Source organism: Papilio machaon, chromosome 2 (assembly GCF_912999745.1).
Source record: "Papilio machaon chromosome 2, ilPapMach1.1, whole genome shotgun sequence".
NCBI lineage: Eukaryota > Metazoa > Arthropoda > Insecta > Lepidoptera > Papilionidae > Papilio > Papilio machaon.
Window position 1 is genome coordinate 10,217,619 of NC_059987.1, and position 18,179 is coordinate 10,235,797.

At 37.4% G+C, this 18,179-nt stretch overlaps 2 protein-coding genes across 3 annotated transcripts; one reads left to right on the forward strand and one right to left on the reverse strand.

The window, feature by feature from the left end:
- Positions 1-142: 142 nt before the first annotated feature.
- Positions 143-16,441, reverse strand: LOC106710906 (serine/threonine-protein kinase 3). Of its 2 annotated transcripts, none has more exons than XM_045684997.1 (9): positions 16,247-16,441; positions 3,692-3,794; positions 3,378-3,536; positions 2,814-3,250; positions 2,629-2,738; positions 2,298-2,555; positions 2,082-2,220; positions 1,926-2,001; positions 143-1,250 (listed from the first exon to the last, which is right to left on the reverse strand). In XM_045684997.1, exons 1-9 carry the CDS (start codon positions 16,267-16,269, stop codon positions 1,092-1,094), a joined length of 1,464 nt encoding a protein of 487 aa, XP_045540953.1. In that variant the 5' UTR covers positions 16,270-16,441; the 3' UTR covers positions 143-1,091. The 2 variants fall into 2 exon arrangements, with proteins under 2 accessions (XP_045540953.1, XP_014358578.2); XM_014503092.2 differs by lacking the exon at positions 16,247-16,441 and adding an exon at positions 7,911-8,413.
- A 423-nt stretch (positions 16,442-16,864) lies between these two features.
- Positions 16,865-17,812, forward strand: LOC106710907 (cilia- and flagella-associated protein 20). Its single transcript, XM_014503093.2, has 2 exons — positions 16,865-17,319; positions 17,397-17,812. The coding sequence occupies exons 1-2, from the start codon at positions 17,044-17,046 to the stop codon at positions 17,712-17,714; spliced, it is 594 nt and encodes a 197-aa protein (XP_014358579.1). The 5' UTR covers positions 16,865-17,043; the 3' UTR covers positions 17,715-17,812.
- The last annotated feature ends 367 nt before the right edge of the window (positions 17,813-18,179 follow it).

Consider the following 18,179-nt stretch of genomic DNA (forward strand, 5'->3'; position numbering starts at 1 on the left):
CCATTTTTGAGCACAAAAATTATAAATTTAATTTCGAAATTCATGTATTGAAAAGCAAAAGCCATCAACATTCATTATAATTAGAGAAAAAAAAACAATAAGAGAAAAATATTTAACTTAACAAAAAAAAAGTGTACTTGTTTCATTATTTCATGAATTATTTACAATATTAACTATTTCATATCCTTAATATGTTCTTAAGAAAATAATACATATATAAATATATTTTTTTAACAAAAAATGCATTTGATTCTATATTGTTAATCTATGTTTAATTATCTATGGCAGCAGATATATTATATAATCTATGGTGAGGACAGGCGACGCCATCTAGCGGAGGCGGCGGATATGTCTCCTCGTTCATTGCTACACTAACGCTAAGTTAACGACTTATATTACTTAACTAACACATAGTTCAACAAAGTTATCTGGCTCAGTGCGAGTGATGCTGTTTTCGCATTTAGTTAGAAAACACATCATAAGATGGTTTTAAATGTTTAGCCAAATAAATTTGTCGCACTATACAAAGAGTCCATCTCTTCGTTGTTGCGCGTTTTCTCAAAAAAACGACAATATATTTGGCCAACTGTAGAGCTAAATGGCCATAAAAACTCTCAAGACAAGACATTTACTTATTTAGGAACAAAGGTGGCCGGTTAAATGCTTCGAAAAACTTTTTTGGCACCTCTACATAAAGCACCTACAAATGTCAAATTTGACAGCCGCTAATTAGTTGAAAATATTATTTAATCATTCCTTCACCAACCACTGATATTATTTCTTCACCTGCATCTTACTAGAGTTTTTATAATTCCCAGCTGTACATATTTGACAAAAATTGAATGAAAAAAATCACTAAATTCATCTCATTATCATAGTTGGCTAGTTTTGTAGCCATTAGAAATTGTCAAATTTATAAGCAAAAAAAAATTGGAAGCCGTACATACTCTATGGTTATGATTTTCTTTTAAATCGTTTGAATTAAATTCCTAGCCAACAAAGTGGAACTATAAAATTGCGACCTTTTAGTATCAAGTTGTAAGACGTAGAGAGGTGTGTGTGTGTGTGGTGGGGGCCGCACTAGGGCGCGGCTAGAAGTTCTGCTGCCGCTTGCGCTTGAGATGTATGGCGTCGAGTATGGGGCGACGCTTGCGGTCGTATCTGGCGCGCAGCTGCTCTATCTCCGCCTCCATCTCTGCGTCCAGCCGCGCCATGCGCGCCTCCAGCTCGCCCTCCGACAGGTACGCCAGCTGTGTACGTAATACATACACGTTACATCACATGTACCCCCCAGTGATCTCCTGAGGAATTGCAAATTCTTTACGGGGGTTGTGACTTCCATAAAACACTCTTAAAAGAACTGCAACTATTTGCATTACAGTTTTTTTTTATACGAATCGAAGTCCGTAGTAAAAAAAAACTAAGTTTCTTTTTAGTTCTAGTATTTCTATTAAACAACTATAGATTGACGACTTGTATATTATTTTACAAATATTGTTATATACTATAATATAGATCTGTATAATAAATATTTATTCCCGTAAGTCCGCAAAAGAAATAGACAGTATGAAAATATTTATATATACAAAGAAATTCTTATAATAAAGAAAAATTAGAGATTAGATAAAGACAACACACAATGTAGTGGTTAAGAAAGGAAGGAATTATACACAAGAAGACATAAACATGGAAGAAGCATTGGTTATCATTATTTTGTTGGAATTAGCTGATAATATACAAAGAAGCACAACATAGTTGTAAGGACATGTATCAGGTCGTTGCAAGCAACAGCAATGGGGGCGTGGTGGGGGGCGTGTGTGGGGGGCGGACTTACGGGCGCGCTGCGCGGGGAGATGCGCGTGCGCGGGGGCGGGGAGATGCGCGTGCGCGAGCGGCAGCAGCGCGACGACGTGCAGCTGACTTACGAATTCAAAGTTGCCCTCCTCCACCAGCGCGCGCTGCAGGACCGCGCCGCCGCCCGCCGCAGAGCCCGCCTCCGACCTGCAGCAATACATCACGTTATGGTCACATCGTCACAGTGCAAGTAGAGGATGTGAAGAGGATAAGAAGTTGGTGCTGACCGCGCGGCCTCGTCGGGTGGCGGGGGTGTGTGCGGCAGCGCGCCGTTGCTGGCGCGGCTCACCTCCTTCTTCTCGAAGTGCTCGAGGAACAGCGGCCGGTACTTGGGCCTGTTCGTGTCCATAGGGTCCGTGTCGTGTCCTGTAACAGAGTCGACACATATTGTACAGCGGAAGGGCCGAAAGCGGTACATCTCGGGGAAGGGTCGCCGCACTGACTCTTCATGGTGGCGAGGTCCGGCTCGTTGATGACCATGGTGCCGAGGTCCGCGGCGAGGTCCCCGGTGGCGGTGCCGTCTCGCGCGGGCACCAGCGTGCCGTCGCGCTGCTTCATCGTGGCCTCGCTGTAGCCGTCGCCCGCGCCGAAGGTCTTGGCGTTGTTGCAGTTCTGCTGCGCGTTGCGGAATGCCTGACTCTCGCGAATCTCTCGCGCCTCCGCGATCATCGTGCTGAGAATGCTCGGGTGCTTCGCGTTACCTGACAATTACCGACATATTAATATTAAGCCAACCTCTATGTTTCAATACATTGTTATGTGAAAACAACTTACCGATAAATTCATGTGACAACAGATATTCGGCGGTCGCTCTCTCCTCGGGATTTTTGACGAGACACTGACTGACAAAGTCTATGAACTCCGGCGACCACTGATCCGGTTCTCTGTGAACAAAGTGAGCAGTATGAGCTGTGCTCAACTGAACTGCGTTGGCGGCGGAGAGGACGGGAGATATATACCTGAAGGAGGGCGGCGGCTTGGTGGGTATCATGAAGATGGCGCGCATGGGATGTATGTCGCCGTAGGGCGGCTTGCCCTCGGCCATCTCCAGCGCGGTGATGCCGAGCGACCAGATGTCGGCGACGCAGTCGTAGCCGATCTCCTGTATGACCTCGGGCGCCATCCAGAATGGCGTGCCGATGACGGTGTTGCGCTTGGCCATGGTGTCGGTGAGCTGTCCGGCGACGCCGAAGTCTGCCAGTTTGGCGTGGCCCTCGGTGTTGAGCAGGATGTTGCCGGCCTTGATGTCGCGGTGAATCTTGCGACGTCGGTGCAGGTACTCCAGCCCCTTGAGCGTGTCTATGAGGATGGTGGCGATCTCGTCCTCCGAGAGCGTCTTCTTGCGCAGCCTCATTATGTCCGACACCGAGCCTGCGCCACAGTATTCCATTACAATCTGTAAAAACCATCGTACAACTTTATACAAGTAAGTCGCGACTACTGATAAAGTATTTCATTTTAACTTCACTACATTTTCCAGAAGTAATTAAGGCATGGCTTTGGTGGTCAATGTGACAGCTCACCCATAAGTCTGTGTTTTTAAAGTAGCTGCCGTAGTACTTGACGACGTAGGGGCTGTCACACTGCTGCATGATGGAGATCTCCTTGATGATCTCCTGCAGATCCGTGTCCACAGGCACCTGCTTGATGGCCAGCACCTGCCCGCTCTCCTTGTGTAATGCCTGAAACACACAGTACAACAACTGTTTGAGAGAGTACAAGCCCACAACAAATATATATATTCACAACTAGCCTATGGGTTTGCAAGGGCACACTTTTATACGATAAAAAAGAGCTGAGAGAGAACTATCGTATTCGACAAATGTAAGGAAGTTACTTTGTAAACGCTGCCATAGGAGCCTTCGCCGAGCTTGCAGATGATGTCGAACACCTCCTCCGGCTGCCGCGTTAAACTCTCTTCTGATAGCTTTTTCAGTTCACTGAAACAATATTATATCTATTTTAAAAATATAGTATTCAAGATTGTGTTCTTTGTGTTTTATTTCTTAAAATCTCAAATTAAATGTACTATTTTGCTATGTAATTGAGTGCAAAGTCAATGACACAAAATATAGGTAATCACAATCCGCCTACACACGTAGACGAATGATTTGCGCAAACACATCGGACTGTACGAACAATTGAGTCTGCCACACGTCATGGCATAAATATTTAGCCACTAAGTTTTGCATATGTATGTACAATTCTCTCATAGCCCTATTAAGCCTCAAATCGATCATTGATCCTGGACTTTAGACAAGAAACCGCTATAAACTGGTTATCCCCTACCAAAGATTAAAATAAAAGGGCACTACGTATGATATAACCACTTACAAAGTGTACTACATAACTATAGTCGATAATAATTATGAAACTTGCCCGCCCACTACACATATCACATTAATAGAAGAATCATATAAAAATGATGACAATCGATCTGTATGTCAGTGACCGCTTATCACGCTGCGTGGGTCCCGGCCGGCAGTTTTTATGTCCCCTTTGACATATTACTTGTCTATAATGTCACAATGTATTGGTGTATGGGTGGCATAAACAAATATGATGCAATTTGTCTAAACCGCTATAAATGGATATAGGAACAAATTCAGGTTTTTATAAAAATGACAAATTATTAGAAAGAAGGCAAACGTAAATATGAACTTACTGAACGATCAATAAATGAAGATAAAAAAATCAAACGTTTCGTTAATAAAGTATTGATACTTTATTAATAAGATATTATGAAAACAATACGGAATGCGCTAATTGCAGGACAATGCGTAATCGTTGGCATGCGGGCTGCGGGCCGTAGCCGGAGCGAATCGCGCGACACGTGCTGTGTTCTGGGATACAGCGGGGGTCTGACAGGCGGGGGGTATACACCGCAACTGCACGCAACAACAACATTCAGCTTTATCGCTCAGCCTCCAAGCATCATTGTTACTACTACTGCACACATATGTTATTGTATTTTTCTTAAAACAAGAGTATGTTTAGAGTACGACTACTCAAACTAAAGATCTCGTTAAATTCTATTTGTAACTCAAAACAATTTGCCTATACAATCTTAGTCTAAATTTTAGCTTTAATTAAATCTTAATAGGCGAAACTACTACTACCCTATTGAGCTCTGTTGCTGCAGTCATCATACATGTTTTCTCTATAACTAAAATCATCAGCAAAATACGAAATCCTCACGGTGTTATGCTTAAAAATAAATAATAAAAAGTGGTCCATAATATTTTACTTCTTTTACTTTTTGAGGAGGATTTTGAGAATGGTAATGTGTAAAACATGAAAATATTATAAAAAAAGAAGATAGAGACATTGGCAATAGTTGTCATGCTCCATGATGAAAAAGTATAGCGATTGTATGGAAGAGATTTATGGTTTTAGGTTGGAGGTGAAGATTCTTTTCACATGTCACTTTGTTGTCAAACAACTCAACTAGGTCCGATAGAGCTACAGGTAGAGGCTAGCGGAGACAGGATTACAGAGTACGCTATTCTGGTGTAGGATGTGGCAGTGGCTCGCGGTGCCGGCGGCAGCTGCGGAAACACCACAGTATTTATAGATCAGACCGCACCGCTGCGGGCGCCGCCGTCTTGACACTTGCACAAGACCTCATTAAGATGTTAAACATTATGCTAGATTATTTGTACTATGATTAACATATGTTAAGTGTTATATTTCAACATGTTGTCATGTGCAAAATAATTGTGTAAAGAAAGGATTGCCACAGAAAAACTGACTGCTATTGTAAAGGAATGACGACGTTTCTAAACGTTCTTTTAAAAAAAAGGGGAACTGTCAACTGTCATTTTGTCAATTGAAAAAAATAAAATAAAATATGGTTAATGAAAAAATGTATTAAATGTCTTTTCTTTTGTTCTGAAAAACAACGGGTTTCAATATATGGCGACCGTGACAGGACACGAACCTACAATCTTCGGATTTTCTTCAATCTTCACAGAACATGAAGTCTATAAAATTCGGTTCATAATGATTATCCATTACTATTCTCTAATTCAGTTAATCTAAATAGATTAATAGATAGTTTTATTTCATTAAAAATTAAGTATTAAAGCAAATTCACGAACAAGCACTGTGAGGCTGCTCCCGATAGTTCGGGTCATAGCGCAAAAAATATGGCATACAAATATTACATATTTCAGGTAAAATGTCAATAGAAATTATGTTCGGAAAACAAAATGAAACAAATCATGCTGTTGCAAATAAAGACCTACATTGTATAACTGTAATATAAACAAATGTATTCCCACGTAATAACTGTAACCACATTACTTAGCGTTAATTAAAGAAAAATTATATGATGCTAATAATTCCATACGAGATCTTGTTGTTACGCTTTTAGGAATTAAATCGCATACATATCAGGGTAATTTTATCTCAACACAACATTGTTATCTGACGGTCAGGTTCAGTCGATACGTTCCCACGGTCATTCCCTAGTCCGTAAAAATTGCTACGTTCACAACCTAACTGTACTGTGACGCACTAACAACGCCGGGGAAATGTTTCAATACAGATTTTAATTGAGAACAAAGTAATGTTTTTTGTACTTTCCAAGTTGCTTTCGAAATTAATTTTGTAATTGCTTTTTTAACCGAATGTATAAATTAAATTCAATACCTTGATTTCTCTGAATTTAATTACAGTAATAAAAAAAACAGTAGTTTCTTCAACTATGCCAAATTTCATCGAGATCCATGCAGCCGTTCTGGACATACTTTCTAACAAAAATCGATCGATCCATCCATCTAAACATTCGCATATTAGTAAGATTTAACCCATGACAGTGAATATGCACAGATAGTGTAAGTCCAAGTTATTTACATACTTATTACGAAGGAATATTTATTCCTTAGGTATTTACCTATGTTATCGTCAGATCTGTTCTGTGGTCCTATCACGAATATTTGTGAAAATCGCTTTCGTATCTTTATCATCATTTATGTCGAAATTAATATAACATTTATTGGTTTTCGATACGATGGTGTTTGTCACAAGTGAAAATATTCGTACTGGGCCCACAGGACAGAACAGCAATGGCATATTTGCAAAAATAAGGACTCCTAGTTTATATCAGTTCTAGTAATTATCTATTATTAATTAACATAAAACACCTAATAGGACATATAAATATGCGTCACGAGTCTGGTGTATGTAAACACATAGTGATTCGCTTGCTCGGCCGCAGCTGACCACCAGTCTGCCAACTAGCTGGCGACCAGCTGTGCAAACATAAACTTGTACACTCATATGCGTACTGATTACGTGTATTATACGGGGAAATTTATGACGTCACAAGGTACACTGCTCGACTTACGAGCAACGGTTCAATTCAATAAGCGGTGGTTAAGAAGGTAAATCAGACCTTACAATAAAATTTTTTGCAACGTAAATTAAGACATGTACTAAATCTTTCGATTAAAAATTAAAGTAACAATGCCTAGTTATGTTACCTTTAAAATAAGAAATAATCTGAATGTGGCATAGTAATACAGAACTATCTCGATGGTGTGCTAAATAAGAAATAAACAAGACATCAGACGCTAATAAGATTATTTGGTAAGAACAGTAGTAAGAACAATATGCATGGCGAAAGAGAGACAAAGTAAATATTACTTAGAAGAATTCTAAATCTACATCACAATATTTATTGGTATAATAGAACTAAAAAACCAGGTTGTAACAATTTCAATAATCGAGGAAACTGAACGGGGTCGAGGAATGTGGAGAGCGCGTTTACCTCGAACTAGTGAATCATGGGACAGGGAAGTGCGACAACGTACGCACGCATTCCTATCACCAGATGAAGGGCTTACTAGAATAAACTCGGCAAAACTGATCCCTTATCAGGTTCTTGTTATCAAGCGAAACCAAACAAGTCACAGAAAATGGCGACCTTTAAATCACTATTAACATTTATTGTACAAAAATATTAATTGAAATATATTGACGAAATCTCTGCAACGCTTTTACTAGTATTAAGATGAAAGACAAACTCCAAGGGTCCGTGGACCAGGCCTCACCCTTGCGACGTCATGCGTTCGTTGGCGGTCATCCTGTCTGCGCGGCGCTTTTTGCAAGTGTTGCAGGTTAGCGTGGGCGCACCACCTTCCCACAGTCCGCTCTTCCAAAACACCAGCCTACCCTCAGCATCCATCGGACAACGACATCGCAATCACAACACGCACAGAGGAATCCTCGCTTTACTTCACGATGACACAACACTAGGAAACACTAAGTTGATCCTTTTGCTACCACATTTATCAGATTAATATTGTTATTAAACACTAGCTATGTTTAACAGGACAGTAAAAACTCAATATTAAAAATCTAAAATATCCCACATGTTGCAACAAACACATGGCATTATGGTGGCTCACAAAGTCACAGTCGAATGCCAAATCTTTATGTAACGTCAAACAAGATCATCCGAAAACGATTAACAAAACTGAAATCCCAAAATAAACGAGTGTAACCAATGTGGTGCGGCGAACAGAGGAACGAGATCGCGAGACGAACTCCCTTCGCGACGTCTCTCAAAAGACTGCCTTTAAAGCACCACACTGAGCTGTGCGGTCGCGGCAAACGCCATTGTAATTTCACTATGCACACAACGAATAAAATATTTCAGATTTACTTTGAAACAAACTTGATTGAACTCAAACAAAGACTAAGACGTACAATGACCGTATACATTATATATTTCTTTCTTTCTCAAATTTTTGCTCAAATTTAATCCTATATTTATGCAATCTCAAATAAATACTATAGAGTTATAAACCTACTTGCTCTATCCTATGCTAACATTTGCGTCAACAGTATTGATTTAATAAGACGGAATTTTAGGAAGTAGTTATTTAGATCGATACACGTACATAATTGATGAATTTGAAACTATGATTTTGACTGTTAGTATTACTCTTTAGCTTTCCTATCATACTAATCATACTTTATACTAATATTATAAATGCGAATGATTAGATGGGTGGATGGATGGATGAATGGATGTTTGTTTGAAGGTATGTCCAAAACGGCTCAACGGATTTCGATGAAATTTGGCATACATGTAGAACGTGGTCTGGAAGATCACATAGACTACTTAATAAGTTTTTTTTAATTCCAAGCGGACGGAGTCACGGGTAACAGCTAGTAAATAATATGTATAAATGCAAACTTGTTGTTACTGACGTTATTTCCAGATAAATCGACAAATACACCTTCCGTGGTTGATACTGTAACTGTATCCGTATTGCTTCTATCATGATTTATGTCTCCAATTAACCGTTCGCCTTTAGAGCGGTCGCAAAGCCGTCATAAATCAGGAAGCGAGAGTTTTTCACCGCATCGGATACCGGTCGGCTTGGCTGCGAGCAAGTCTGCCGCGTGTTGGTCCTTCTATATATAAATTGATCCTGAGCTTTACGTGGTGACCTTTTTATTAGCATCTGGTTGATCCTCGCTGCGATAAATTGTAAATAATTTTTATTATTTGAATACCACGATGATTTGTACCGGTTTTATAGGAAAAGAAAGTATTCGAACTTAATACATTGGACAAACATGTAACACTTTTACTATAGCTCCCGTGGATAATAGCACTTGTTAATTGACATATTTATTGCAATGTTTCTGTATGTCGTTCTGTAGGTAGTCAACCTATTTCATAAGAAACGAGCGCAGCCGTCATCAGATCATATCGTGGTGCCTCAGGTGCATCTGTTATTCTGCCTGTCACCGCCTCAACTATGTCACATATAATATAAGGTAACACCTTTATAACATTTTTGACGTAATCAACAATTTGTCTGCCTTAAACTCTGACATTGAATTGATAAATAAAAACTTTACATTTAATCGACGTAGTTATCATCTTAAACATTTGTCTTATTAACATGTAGCAGGTCACCTTGCAGAAGTCCTTGCAAGAAGCAACTTGGATCCGGTTTGAAGGACGTCTTAGGTAACTGATGTACAGGAAGAACCGGATAATCTCTGAAATGTTGCTAACGATGTATTATAAATATTTCCTAAGCTACTCTTTATTGGCAACGGTAAAAATAGTGTCGAGAAAAATAAATTCAATTTTTCCATGTTCTTAAAGGAGAAAACAAACAACAAAAACGATAGCAAACGACCTAAACATTTGCTGGAAACAGTTGCAGACAAGTTTATAAAATGCTTTATCAAATAACCTTATATTTGTGGCAGCAAACTAAATGTATTAGTAAATATTGTAGCATTGTTCGCACCGACGTATATATGTAAAATAGTTTCCTGTTAGTCTGGTTTCGGAACAATAAATACATTTTGAGCAGTAAAACGCGAGCTCCATGCACCCAATGACCATGCCGGTTGCTCTCAGGCCGGCGTGGCATGTCGGTGAATCACACCGCGGATGTCTTCTTGTGAGAATGTCAATAGTATAAAATAATTATGACTTTACAGTTCACTTACATGTTACTAATATTAATAAAAAAAATTTAATGGATGCTTGTTACCAAGTAACTTTAAAACAGCTTAACCATCTAGAATAGTGTAAAGGCTACTCAGTATTTTTTTTTTCAGACGGACGAAGTCGCGGGTTGTAATCTATATTTTAAATTCTATTAGATTGGTTGTTTTATGGCTAATAACAAAAAATATTAATAGTTACAGCTGACTTTATTTCATAAACATTCAGACATACTTTTTGTTATTGCAACATCAGTCTAGATAAGGACAATGTTACTCTCTTAAGACTCTCTTTAAGTTACTCTTGATGTAAATTTAGGTTGATCGCTTCCAGAATAAGGCCTCTCAGTCACGCGACTGTGTTAGCCTGCTTAGTTTTCCGATATTTAAAATCTAAAACGTTTAGTCAGATCAGACCATTATTCATCATACATTTTGTATGAAGTCTTACAGTAAAGAATAAAAAATTTCTCTTCGTGTGGGTCAAAAAAAATTTATCTCGCATTCCTAAGAATTGCAACTAATCCCAATGTACCGTAAATTTCTAACAGACAAGGGATACAAGGCGCTGCGACCGGGACTCGGGTTACGTCAGTTAGTTGTCAACTTTACAATTTTGTGGCAGCTATACAAAACTATGAAATCCTGGCTAAGAAACATCAGTGTGACGTCTCCGTTAGTTAGTTAGGGAAGAAAAAGAAGTTGCTAACTAACCCAAGTATAGCAGTTTGATCATTTGTAACTGTCTACATCGCAAATAAATAATTTGTGTATATGTTTATCCTGGCGCTGCAGAAGACACACTGTCTGCTGGCCCCCGCCGATTGTCTCACAATACGCGGCTATTTCTGTGCCCAAGGCGCGTGCCCACGCATTCCTCATACAGGAATTTTGTATTTTTGGTTTTTCAATACTCGTTTCTTTCGATGCAATGCGCGTCCACCGAGTGACATGATTTTAATTCACTGGACAACAGACCGTTTTGGTGTACACAAAACTACAGCAGAAGACTTGTACGTCGTAAGCATAGCTACTGTAAGGAAAAGTAGCAATAAGAGTTGATATGAAATAGTGCTTTAACTCTTAGGATATATTGGTAAATAGCCTGGTTGTTTGAGACGTTAAGAAACTATTTTCCATATTCTATTTCCTTTACTATTCACATGAAACGTTGTAGCGTGGGCTGAGCCGTCGTTTGCCCTACTTACAAGTGGACGGTGTGGGTATTCATGGATCTGAATTAGTATGTACCAATGATACCATATAAATTGTTTGACATATCAAATGGTTTTACGAGCGCAGTCATAGTTTAATAACCATGATGGTTCTTTTATCAACAGTAATAATAAAAAATAAACACTTCGCTCTACTCATATGGAGCATTGGGACATGTTTCTGATTTGCCTGTCAATGTATAAACTTCCAAATCCGTCACTTTCGTGCCTAGTTCTGAAAAATCAAGCTTTAGTTTTGAACATAATGTATAGAGTTTATGTTCCCACGAACAAACAAACTTTCTGGCAGTTAATCTATTGGAACGAAAAAAAGTTTATCCACAGTGATCCGGCGTGAGCGGCTAAGCGGCCATCAGGAAGGGCTTCGGAGCAGTCGAGCGACGGGTCAGCAAAGATCGACGACCCAGAAAGTGAGCAAATACTGCGGCGGGCGCGCCGCACCGCCCGCTGCACCCCGAGCAAACCCACGCGTTAGCATTTAGCACTCGCGAAATGGAATACACGGCGCGGCTATAAACAACTTTGTGTATCTGGACCGCGAAGTCAATAATCCCGCGTAAATATACTAGCGGCTTATGCCTCAGCGGTTACAATACTTGCCCTTCGTCGTAGTGGCTTCAAATCCTGCAAATATAGTTAAACAAAATTACATATTTACTATACTATCTTTGTGTTTAATTTTTTGATTCAGCGTTTCCCACCTTCTCTAGCAACCTAGATTTTGCAACATAACAACTTAGTACTAGATCACCGGATCTATTTTTTTCATACATTTCCCTGTTCACAATTATTGAGGTCAATCATAAATATGAACTTGTTGGCGACGTCTCTAGGTTATGTCTTATGTTACCAATTGGTAAACTAGAACTTGACTGTAAATGGGTTAAACGGGATGATTGGCTCTTTCTTTTTCGTCTTGAAGTACCATACCTTATAAACCTACTGATCTTATAAACTTACAAACCTTTAAAATGTTGAGTTCTTCAATTTATCATTCAAGAAATTCAAACATCTTCGCTAAATTCAACTATCGTTCATAGTAATCATATTATGTTGAACATATCAAATGACCCCAAATGAAGATTTTTATTTAAAAGTTAATAGAATCTATAAAACTAGTATTCCATCAAATTATTTTTATCATGTGAACCAGTTTAATATTAGTCACAAACATAAAGGAAATCCTCCAAAGTAATCGTACATCTTATGAATAAATCCAAACTGACCTTTCGATGTTTAAAAATAATAAAAATAAGCCAATACAAAAATAAAAAAAAATTAATAAACAAGATAGTTAATGTTAAAAAAATTGATGAAAAACAGCACCAAATTCATTTGAATTTAATCATGATGCCATATTTTTTATTACCAGAAAGTAATGAAACACACAAGCAATACCTAGTTAGTTGGAAGCCATTATTTTTAACACCAATAAAAACATTACCGTTCGGAAACTTGTTTCGAGTTTGTTGTATCCTTCATAAGGTAATCGCTTTTCAGTTCGCGTTTCAGTCAAAGCCGGATAAGCTAGGAACCTATATAAGCGAGTGTCATTGTCCAATCCCGACGGGCAACCTCCAAAACCGAGAAACTCGGGTTATATAGAAACTTCTGTAAGCGAGAAAAATGCGGTCCCTTGGACTCTCGCTTTACCAGATTCGACTGAATAGGATGATAATTTGTCCTGCACTACTCTATTACTATCACCATTACTAGCAAAAGTCTGTAAAGAAGTGTTTACGTTAGGACACAAAGGTTTGACGAATCTGCATATGAGACGCGCGTTACATATGTAGCGAACAGAGAACATGACATCTTGTAAAAACGTTTTCTTTTTGCAATGTTATTAGTTTTATGTATTTACGTATATGGAAATCCTTTGCAATTTATTCGTCGTTCAATTATTAGTTAAGAATGTGTTGATGACGAGTTAAAATGGTAATTAATACTAACTTAACCGTGCATGTATATTTAAGGAAACGAGTTCATGGAAACGTTTACCCTTTATTAGTCATATGACAAAATCACTCGTGTATTAATGCAACTACAATTGTTAGAACACTCAATCCCTTTGTGCAATCGTGTTATCTGTTTGCGCGTAGCAACCGTACTGCAATGTTTGCATGTTTATACTTATCGAGCAGAAATAGTACAACTAAGTAAAGATACACAATTGTTAAAATTATATCAGTTATTATAAAACATATACGTTGCAAGAAATGCAATTCAGCGCAACTTCATTAACATGACCCCGATCGGAATACCGTTGAATGGGTCGTTGGTCGTCGTAGCGCTGCGTGCCGATGCCCGACAGTTGCGGGTTGAGTCACGGCGCTCGGCCCTCGCCTTGCAGGTGCCGGCTACGACAATACGCCTGCCCATAAAAGTGCCCTAGCCCGCACGTAATCGATAGCACCGTCTTGCCTTCCTGGTGCGAAACTAAAACATTTGTTGTACCTTTTAATGAAGGCTCAAGGTCTCCGACCCCACCCGGAATAAATTACGTGGTGAATAGAAACGACATATTTTAAAGTTTGTGTAGATGAACGACTTAGATAAAGGCCCTGAGGAACTCCGACATGTTTTGTACGCAACTAGATCCTTGAGGCTTCTTTGAAGCGTTGTAAAGATTAGTAAATCTCTGTTTTCTCGTTGATTACTACACTATGGTTTTAAAGATATTTATTCCACTATATGTTTAAATTTATATAGTCGTAATCATTCCGCATTATACATAATAGTTCTCGCCGTACTGAAAGAAAGAACTGTGCTACGATCTAGATTAAAATTTCCGCCAACACTTGGAAACAATGGCCCTGTCAGGAATGTTTCCCGCGCGCGGGAGTCGCGGCCATTTTGTGACCCGTTACAATGAAAAGAAATTTTCGCATTATTGTACAACACAGCATATCCGATGGTATATTGTATTGTGTGAAGAAATAATTCTTGTAGTCACAGGTTGAATGACCTCACAGCCTTTTGTGTTATCTATTGAATGTGGATAAAAGAAACTAGTATAAGCTAGGAGTTAGTTATTACATACTGTTAATCCGTAACAGTAAAATATGAACTTTAAAATATGATTGGTATATCAAATCACTACCAAATCATTGTAAAACTAAACTTGCAAAAAACACCCAATTTGACCAATATAATGGTTTTCACTAAATTACCAGATACAAATAAACAAATTTACATTAATCATTAAAATTATTCTATGCCAAATGTTGTTTGTGTTATCATTAACAAGCTTAAATTACACTATACAAAGTGAGTTGTATGTGATTTCTGTATTGGTGTCATAAGTATCATAATCATCAGCTAACTATACATCCCCACCGAGGGGCATGGAGCCTACCCTAAGTTAGTGGTGATTAGGTCATAGTCAACCGCTCTGGTCCAGTGCCGGTTGGTTGACTTTACATATATCTTTGAATTTCTTCACAGATATAATTAGGTTGCATCACAATGTTTTCCTTCACTGTAAGAATGTACATGGTGGGATTCGAACCCAGGACTGGCGGATTGCAAGTCGAGTGCTTAACCCCTGAGCCACCAACGCTCATAAGTCATAAATATCATTGATGCTTTATAAAACAGTTGTACGGCTTTCAGCCAGATCCTACAACTTTGGTCTGTATCCTATAGATGTATGTAATGTAGAATTAAGCAGTTATGACTTTATATTTGTTATTAATATTTATAATACTTAAATAAGTATATTATTTACAATAAAATATTTAATATTTAAATTGTCTAATTCAAATGTAACTACACAACAGTATTGTAACACATTTCTATGGAATATGCTTTAAAAACAAAAGAAAATCTTGTAGATAGAGAACAGATTCAGGAACTATTTGTTAATTAAAAAAAAGTCTGTCTGAGTGTTTCGGTTTCTGTGTTATAAATTTTACTTGTTCCTCCATCTAGCTGCTTATACTCACAGTAAGTCAAAGTGTACAATTAGTCTATTTCAAGAACAAGTATGAGGTAAGGTTTTTAATGATTGAACAATACAACTAACATCTTTACCCCAGAGAGGAAGGCATTGACCATTGACTTGTATTTAGAGCAGACCTTGCATAATTTAGTAAATTTTAAGGGTAAAATTTAACTTAACTATTTTAAGGGTAAAAATGTCTGTGTCTGAGGTATCAATCAAAAGTTGCTACACATGACCTTTTTTTTACAAATCCACATTTTTTTTACACTACAAATTACGATTTGTATGTGTAAAAAAATGAGAATTAAACACATTGGCTTGAAATTAATTATTTAACATTTGCTCTTTGAAAATAATTATGAATACCGTCAAATAATGTCATTGACTCGATTTTTTAAGTCAAAATATTTTTAGTCTATATATGTTTTTAAAAAATATCAACTGTTCCATGTATTCTATTTTTAAATCATTCTGTCAATATATTTTGTAAAATTTTTATTTACATGTTTTGCAATTTTATAAGATTTTTATAATTTTATACTTGGTAATTTTTAACTCAACGTTTCAAGTTTATTCCATTACTGAAAAATTTTATGAACACCTAAAATTAACCAAATTTAACAAAAAAAGGAACCACGTCCAATTCCGGGATTTTCGATGTCAGGTAAATATCTACATAGGGTTGAAAGACATGGAACTTGAAAAGTAGACAACGAGTTATTCTTACCTCTTGGATGAGATTTCCATCATTTCAGCTGTATTTGCAGAACTAATGTTAAACACATACACAAAAGTCCATTATTTTATATTGTTCAAAAAAAAGGAAAGATCAGTCCATTATCACTTAAAAGATTGCAACTTTATATAAAAATAAAACGTAAGAGTTGTGAACAATTTAGTGCATCTCAAGACTGATTCGTCGCGTGTGCTGTCAATCGGAGAAACCACAGACATTAACTATGCTGTCAAAATTACGCATTACGTTCCGACTTCCTTATAAATCTTATTTTTGCTCTTAAAAACTAGTGGTTATTTTTTGTATTTAAAAGTCTTTTATTTTTTGAAACAAACTTTTATTTTTACAAAATCTGTTTTCCCCTATAGACGAAAATTGTTAACTGAAAAAGTTTAAATCTTTCTATTAATTCAAAAATTACTAGTATTTATGTAATTTTTGAGGGTGTCCATGAAGTATTCGACGATGATCGCTCACAAGCAATATCAGAATGTTGGATGTTAGAATCGTTACTTTTATATTCACAAACGACGGTTTCTTTTTTTGGAGAACTAAATTGCGTTTAACGGATTACAACATTTTTTTTTTAATATCGTTACTATGGTAACTCCATGTTGATAACAGACGCATGGCCAATGGCCGAGTTCAAAATTCTTGTGTTTACTGACATTCTGTCAAGCAGCAATGTAACCGGGAAGAATTTTCCGTATTGATTAAACAGTTGTAGTTTAACATTTAATGACTGCTTGAACGGTACATAATTAGTCGTCATTGGGTTACCGGTAGCCATGTTCAAGAACACTTTCCAGTCGGGCTTTCTTTCAATTCTTTACAGCATAGGAAGTAAACCTCTACAAATATGGGATAAAAAAGTACGTAATGGTCACATAAAGAGAATAACAGACAACGACATTCAGAGTCTTGTCCTAGAAATAGTTGGGACCAATGTCAGCACAACTTATATCACATGTCCTGCAGACCCAAAGAAGACTTTAGGCATCAAACTGCCTTTCTTGGTTATGATTATTAAAAATCTTAAAAAGTACTTTACTTTTGAAGTCCAGGTAAGTTGTTTTAATGATTTAAAAGACATTTTTAATCGTTATCTAAAACTTAATTTATTCACCTTTGATTGTTTCAGGTTTTAGATGATAAAAATGTGAGGAGAAGATTCCGTGCAAGTAATTATCAGTCTACTACTCGTGTAAAACCTTTTATTTGTACAATGCCTATGAGACTCGACGAGGGATGGAACCAGATACAGTTCAACCTTGCCGACTTCACTCGGCGGGCATATGGAACAAATTATGTTGAAACACTTCGTGTCCAAATTCATGCAAATTGTCGTATAAGAAGAGTTTACTTCTCTGATAGATTATACTCAGAAGATGAGTTACCTGCTGAATTTAAATTGTTTTTACCCATACAAAATAAGACTAAAACTGCCGTGGCTACATGAAAATGTTTTTTCTACAAAAAAATTTATTGCACAGTACATATTGTTTAAGTCATTCAGTTTTTGTCAGGCATGAAATGATCCTTCTTATATAATTTTAATATGTGGTATTGTTTTCTTCAATAATAAAATCTTTTATTATTGAATTTAATGGTTGTTTATTCCATTTTCACACCTTTTTAGCTAACCATAATTTAAAAGTAAATGAAAATAAACCTCTCGTCTTAATTTCCCATAGAATCCGAAAAAATATTTTATCTTATACTAGCTGTCGCCCGCGACTCCATCTGCGCGAAATGAGAAAATAAAAAAAGTACCCTATGTGTTCTTCCAGACTATGTTCTACATCTGTGCCAAATTTCATCAAGATTCGTGTAGCCTTTCCCTTCTTTCTTTCAAACAAACATCCATCCATCTAAACATTCGCATTTACAATATTAGCATGATATAAATATCTCGTGTCATAGT